We start from the raw sequence: 7,389 nt of genomic DNA on the forward strand, positions 1-7,389 counted from the left end.
AAGCGCTGCCATTAGGTTTAGTTTCACTTCAGTTGCAACGAATACGTGGAAGAGAGGGGCGTTTTGCCTATTCGACGAGTCAGGAGTTAATTATCAAACTTATAGAAAATGGTAACGGTCTTTTGCCAAATACTTAGAGCTGCTTCAACCTTTCTTCAACACAACAATGTGGCCGCTGATTGCGGAGGTGGCTCGGATAGCTTTAACTGCGGGTTAAGTCTTAACTTCGACCTCTCATCCCTCAGTTAGACCGAGGAATTGACAGCTGTCGCAGTCTGAGGGCCCCGTTATTAATGCGCGGTTAAATTTAGCACGGACCTAATCTCCATGGAAACCGGGAACCATGGCCGATGCCCCGTTTCAGCGTTTTCGCGATTTTAGCTAAAGCGAACGTCGCCATTGATAACCGGTCCTGAATTCCAATTTTACGTCCATGCAACTGAAAGTCTAACGGACGGGAGAAGACCAAAGGATTCGCACACGTTTTACGGAGACAGAACCGTGCAGATTTAAATGAAAAGGAACCCCTTCATCCGGGTACTGCATCAAAGGCCTCGAGGATTTCGTCTTAACCTGCCTATATTTGGACGTTTTCAAGACAAAACATTCCATGTTGTTTGCTGTTCGGCCTATTACGGAATTCCCCATTAAAAAGTAATTCCGAACAGATGCGCCGTGAAGAAATTGAAACATCTGGGCCTGTTTTCGGTGTAGGAAAAGGTGACGATTTTCGTGTTTGACTGTTAATTGTAGGTGCATGATCTTCAGGTATCTGTGTTCCTTTTACAATCATGTGGCGCTAACACTTTACCTGATGAGAAATTATTCGCAGGCCAGTAGAGTAACTTCGGTCTTCAGCACGGTTTGTGGTATATGCGCCCGTTAAGCTCTCGCGGCGAGAGCGACCGGGTTACGCAACTCTTTGCGAAATCTGGTGCAACCGGGGCACGATACCTGAACCTGAAGAGGAAAAAACAACCAGACAGCATCCAACGGCATAAGACACCAATTTTATCAACACAGCACACCTGCCTGCCTCCACTTTGCTGCCATTGGACGTGGTCTGGTCCCCTGCGTCTGATTGGCCCGGCGGCACGTGGATACCATGGTGGTGGGGATTCGTTTAATAACTGCTGTGGTGCCTCTTTCATTCTCAGAGTTGGGTATACCGTCGTTTGGTTCAGTCAATCTGAGCTCGGTATTGCATACAGACTATTTCTTACGAGAGTTTACGTGTTAAGTGTCGAGTGCAAGTGCAAACATGCCTATTTCAATTATGGCGAAAAACTATTCGAACTGTCCTTTGAAGAAAAGGCCCATCATCATTGACGAGGTTAAAGAGGAACCGGAGAATTTGTCCACGAAGCCTGAGGATTTGATCAGAACCGGGCGTTTAGCTTCGATGTCTCCACCATCTTCCCCTCAATCTTCACCGGATTCGAGACTATCACCGGTTTCTTCAGTGTCCATAGCGTCTCCTCCAGCCTCGCCGAGTGCCCCACATTTCTATCCTGCAGCGACAAAAGTGGAATCGCCTCGTCTCCCGTTATATCCAGCGCCCATAAGTCCTGAATACGTTCCAACGACCTGGCATCGAAGCATCTACCATTCAGCTTACTATCCTGTGGGCTACCACTACCCTCATGAGGGTCTATATCTACCGCCCACTTCTCCCTACAGCGACAGCTCCCTGTCGCCGCCACATCACCAAATGCCCGTGCAACCTGTGGCCTTGAGACCGACAGTCTACAGTGCCCCCATAGACCAAAACTCTTTAAGCCCCAATAGCTGCACCAACTCACCGCCCCCGATGGGCTCGGCCGAGGACTTGTCCGAAAAGAGAAAACCTGGAGGAATCAGACACCAGTGTCCGGATTGCGGGAAAAGCTACTCCACCTTCTCAGGTTTGTCCAAACATCGACAATTCCACTGTGCAGCCGGCGAAGGCCCCAAGAAGTCCTTCAGTTGCAAATACTGTGAGAAAGTGTATGTTTCATTGGGGGCGTTGAAGATGCACATCAGGACCCACACTTTACCTTGCAAATGTACCATATGCGGCAAAGCTTTCTCCAGGCCTTGGCTCCTCCAAGGGCACATCAGGACCCACACGGGAGAAAAGCCCTTTTCTTGCACATACTGCAATAGGGCGTTCGCAGATAGGTCAAACTTAAGGGCACACTTGCAGACACATTCGGATGTGAAAAAATATTCGTGCGCTACTTGCAGCAAAACCTTCTCCAGGATGTCTTTGCTGACGAAGCATACTGAGGGGGGGTGCACTGGCGGGAGCCCCACAATGCTTCATCCTGTGGTTAAATCTTACTAAGTTCCTCGTGATGAGTGCGTAAATTCAGTATTTATTTCCCTTGATCCTAAAGTGCCTTTATAAGACAAGACTGACCTTATTTTTGTACAAAATTAGTCACCATGATTTCATGGAGTATTTTGAGTATACCTTTAGTATTCAAAGTTATATCAAAAGCGTGTTAAATTTACCGTGAAGTCGTGGTAAATGTGTATATAATATTTGTATTTTTCTTAATTTTTTTAGTAGATTAGATAATATATTTTTTTATATGAATTAGTGTAAGTTTCTCCGATCTGTAGTGGTGCTAGTGCGCACCCATGAGAAAGTTGTTTCTAGTCAAATGAAGTGTATGTATGTATAACACTTCGGTAATATAGTATATACTATTTATCTTTGCCATTGTACGTACAGTGCCTTAGTTTTTTAAGATATATACAGATTTTTATTGCCTTTTATTTAATAAAAGCGTTACACTTTTTATTTTTGTCTTTTTTGGTCTTTTCTTTCCGTTAAAAACTATAAAATTAAGCGTAGGAAGGCAGAGGCGTAGAAGCACTTTAAGATAGCTAGTATCGGCCGACTTTTTCCATCTGGAACGTCTGTGACTGCCTCCGATTAAAATCGTCTTTGAGCCCTGAACCTTTTTGAAATTCTACTTCAAGTTTACCGAGAATTTGACACGTTGCTGGTGCTCATCGTTAACTTTTCCGAAGTGAAAAAAAATTTTTTTGCTCTTCGAAATTTCCAAGCGCACGCTCATGATTTAAATTTGCCGTAAGGAATAATATTAGACAAAGTGCAGAGACGTAGATGTATTGCAAAGTTAATTTTTTTTTTTTTTATAGGTTTTCGTCCTGTGTCCGATCTCAAACCGGACGATCTTCCCCGATTGAAACGATTGCAGTATCTGGACTTACAGCGTTAAATCCGATTACATGAATGCCACTTCGTCATGGCCCCTTGAAAATTGAAAAAAAATCGTTCTAATACCCCTCTGAATCTCCAATCGCTACGTTCCTGATTTCTCTAAAAAATCGAAAGTAATCCTGTAGAGTGCTTCGTGGCATCTTGCATTTGCATTTGAAAATTTCAGGCCTTATTGAACGTTTTGGGCTTTGAAATATCTGTGTTAAAGTTCGCTTAAGGAGGTTTTTTTTTGTAAAGAGACACGAGCGATTGTGGCACGTTTTTGCCCGTCTTGGAATCTTAAATATGCACGTTATTGATTCCTATCGAAAAAAATTGCAGAATGGAAGTTTTTTTAAAAAACGACATCAGGCCTTGAGCATGGCGAGGGTCCACTACAAGCCTAAAGAAACGTGGAAAGCATGGGCTCTGTTGGAATTTTGGAAAACATGAAATTTCTTTAGAAAGACCGAAAACCCCGTTTCAGCCGAATCCCTGAGGTACACCTTCAGCAACTAATCTAGATTCGTGTGGTGGGACCTCAACGATTTGAACCGAGGATTGATCTGGACATTGTGGGGTCAGAGCGGGTAGGGACAAACTGATATAAGGTACTGAGGGGACTATTTTCTTCGCCATGAATGTCTGAGAAGAAATGACGGGGGCTTCTGCCGCGCCAGCTTTCATCGGGATCGGAAGGAACCTCATTCGCATCCCAGAAGTGCGTTTAAGGGCTCCCTTGTTCGGAGGATATTCAGAAGCGGTAACCTCACCATGGGATTGTGTCTTTCCTCCAACCAACTCGGAGATTTTTTCTTAAATGGGAATTCCTAGGACTAATTGATTAAAGAAATCACCACTGCTCGTATCAGGGAGGTCGTCACTAACGGAGTTTTCGCAACATTGACTCGTGCGATAATGCATGAGCTAATTCACCAGTCTCACAGCATCCTGTAAAATTAATAAATGTATATTTAATGCAATCGGAAATTGCACAAAGTAACGTGAAAGCAGCCCTAACAATCGTCCCCAAAAAATGAATATTTACATCTGAAACAATCTATTAACTGTAAGCCTTATTGTCTGAAACGTTTTTCTTAACAATCAATATTCGTTATTACCATGGAATTTAAATACAATATAAGTTCGAATAAGTATGTCAAGTGTATTTTATTTCCTTTTTTTCCCCGGTTAAAATCATTGTTTATCGAAAAAAAGTTTTGGTAGCAACAGTGGTACCACCTGCTAGTGCATACATACATAACGAGAGTGACGAGTGCATTTTTACGACTGGAGATACGCCTCCGTGGTACCACTTGAACAATCAAAATTCTAACACTGGCCGTACCGAAATGGGAGGTTGAACTTACCATACAATGAACCGCTTTTCAACAGTACTAACCAAATTGAGTCTTTATTTTAAATTTGACCTTTTCGCATTGATTTCAATTTCAATTATGTGGTGCGGGTACAAAGGACGTTTTTTTTTTTGTTAACTATTGAATGTTAATCTGAGCTAATTGCGCAATTGTTAATTAAGCCCGGTTTGAGGGAGGACATTGGAACCTGCCACGAGGTTCTGGGTACTCGGGCATGCGGACTATAAGAAATATTAATGACAGTGTTTTCGAGACAATGGATTTCCTTACTCTCGATTACATAAACCATCAAGATAAGATCTCGAAATCAGAATTTATTCAGTGGGCAACGAGGACTGATATTCAAAAAAGTATTTCGGGGTCGTGGAATATAAGAGAATCGATTTTAAATTTAAATCGGCCCTCCTGAAAAGGGTATATTTGTATATCTTGTGTTTTGAATAATTATCTTTTTTTTCCTTTTGACTGGTCGATTTCAAGAAGTATATAATATACATTATTTATTAGGTACTCAGACACTTTACTGGTTTCGAAATGAGATTATTATCGACTTTTAACCCCATCATGGAGCGACTTCACTTGACAATAATGCACTTGGCGAAACAATAGGGCCTTTCTCCGACTCCCAAATGAAATCAAGCCATATCTGGCACTCAATACCATATCCCCTTGATAAATGGTTCCGGGTACCAACACACACCTATAAGGCGCAGCCTCATACAATTTGACACTTGTTTCGGCGTGCCATTGTTGAACCATGCAAAAAGAAGACGACTCGAAAAATATCTGTTTTGTCTCGTGCGCTCGCGGTACCGGCCAACAATGGCGTACTGTTATGGTTACCCAACGGAACCTTAATAGGGCATATGTAAATCCCGCGATCCGGGTGTGTCTTCGTGTTCTTCTCCCGGCCTCTGTCCTCATCTCATTGTTTCCCGGACAATAATAAAAGGCGCGTGGGCAGGTGGAGATTTTGGCACCGACGAAGGAGAAAACCGACTGGCCTCTGACACGAGGTGGGACGAAAAAAGGATCGTGTGGTGGTACCGCATTCAAGTAATTACTGCACCTTTTAGACCATCTCGGCCATCAATTTATTTGAAGCGTAATGAAGCAGTCGACCCTGATTTCTATGATCTATGCGTCAGACTTCTTCCTAAGAGATCTGGCCTCCGCACAACGATCGGCGACACCGAATGTGCGTCGGAAGTGAGGAAGAGCGTCGAGAAAACTCCGAAATTTCCCTGAGAAAGTTAAAATTGGCAACGGCTCCAGTGTCTTTAAGACTGATTTAGGAACCAATGTCACCACCGACAATTGAGATTCGTGAACTTCAGGCCATAAATGGCGAGAACGTTGACTTTCTCTTAGAAGAGATAATTTTACCGTCTTCAGAAATGGGCAGTTTTAAATGGAGTGCCTCAATACCAACAGATGTGGGATTTTGATGTGGCCTGCATTATTGAATGGAAGAATCAGCTGCAACAATCTCTAACCTTGCAGCGTCGTCGAATACGCGTCTAATGTATTGTGATGGAGAAGATGATTGAGGGTGTGGCGAACGCACTGTCCTCTACCAAATGCACCTCAGCCACCTCAAGTAGTTTTTTTTTTTAGTAGCTCGGGCAGGGTTGCGACATGTCGTCGACAAGTATTTTCAATGGTGGTAGTTTCTGGAATTCCTCCCTCGAATGCCTGAAATGTAAAATCCTTGAGCAACACACCTAGGCGGCGAATTGGGTGGTTTTCAATCGGAAACGAGCATATAAAACTGGTAATTAATTCCACGTTTTATTGTAATTAAATCAAAGCGTGAGATTTGCCTCTGAATATGAATAATTTTTTATAATAAGCGATTTTCATATTCTTGACGTATATTGACGAAAGTTGCCTTAGGAATTGCGCAACGCTCAGTAACAATTCACTGTCTTAACTCTTCGATTGTTCCTGGTTGGATTTTGAATTTACAGATTTCAAGTGTCCCCACAAAAAAAAAAAAATCCAACGACGCGAGATCGGGAGATTTAGGGGGCCATTCAATAGCTCCTCTCCTCCCGATCCACCTTGCGGGATAATTGTTGTCCAACCGCCGCCTAACAGGTGAAATGAAATGTGGCGGGCCCCACCCTGTCGAAATCTTAGTAAATTTTCGTCCAGTTGCAATCCGCCATTCTCATGCTGTCGGTTCTCTAGCTCATATCTTATCAATGTTTCAATAGCATTTTCTAGTAGGAGATTTCACCATTCAAATTACCGTCAATAAATAAAGCTGCTATGATAAGATCCCCAAGGATCTAGCATTCGGCTTTTGCAGACATTGAGTACTTCCTTTTTTCACGACGTGAGGATTTGAATTAATTCAGATCCTACTGGTGTGCCTTTGAGAGTACCATTCAAGTAAAATGCGCAGTCGTCACTGAAGCAAACGTTTAGCAGTAGTCGGAGCTGGTTGGGACTCAAAGCTTGCATCACCTCGCAATGTTCAACTCGTCGGCCTGGGTCATCATCATTCAATTCCCGACGAAGTTGAATTTTTTATGAAGGAAATTTGTTAGAACGTTTCGAACCGTCGCTGTTGATAGTCCAGTTAAAGTAGATGCTTGACCGATCGACTATGATGGATTTCGGACAAATTGTCCGAGAACGTCGATTTCAGTAGGCTCATCTAATATTCTTGAAATTTCTTCATTGATTTCCTAAGTAGGAAGGACTAATGTTCGTTCCAGTATGTCGCTGGCGAAATACTTCAGTATAACGTTCTTCGGCACCATAAATAAAAACGATTTCAGTCAGTTC

General features: G+C 42.9%; 1 protein-coding gene across 1 annotated transcript; it reads left to right on the plus strand.

Annotated features, from left to right (window-relative positions):
• Positions 1-1,167: 1,167 nt before the first annotated feature.
• Positions 1,168-2,786, plus strand: esg (escargot). Its single transcript, XM_066287325.1, has one exon. It carries the CDS (start codon positions 1,262-1,264, stop codon positions 2,324-2,326), a length of 1,065 nt encoding a protein of 354 aa, XP_066143422.1. The 5' UTR covers positions 1,168-1,261; the 3' UTR covers positions 2,327-2,786.
• The last annotated feature ends 4,603 nt before the right edge of the window (positions 2,787-7,389 follow it).

This window comes from Euwallacea fornicatus, chromosome 11, assembly GCF_040115645.1.
Source record: "Euwallacea fornicatus isolate EFF26 chromosome 11, ASM4011564v1, whole genome shotgun sequence".
NCBI lineage: Eukaryota > Metazoa > Arthropoda > Insecta > Coleoptera > Curculionidae > Euwallacea > Euwallacea fornicatus.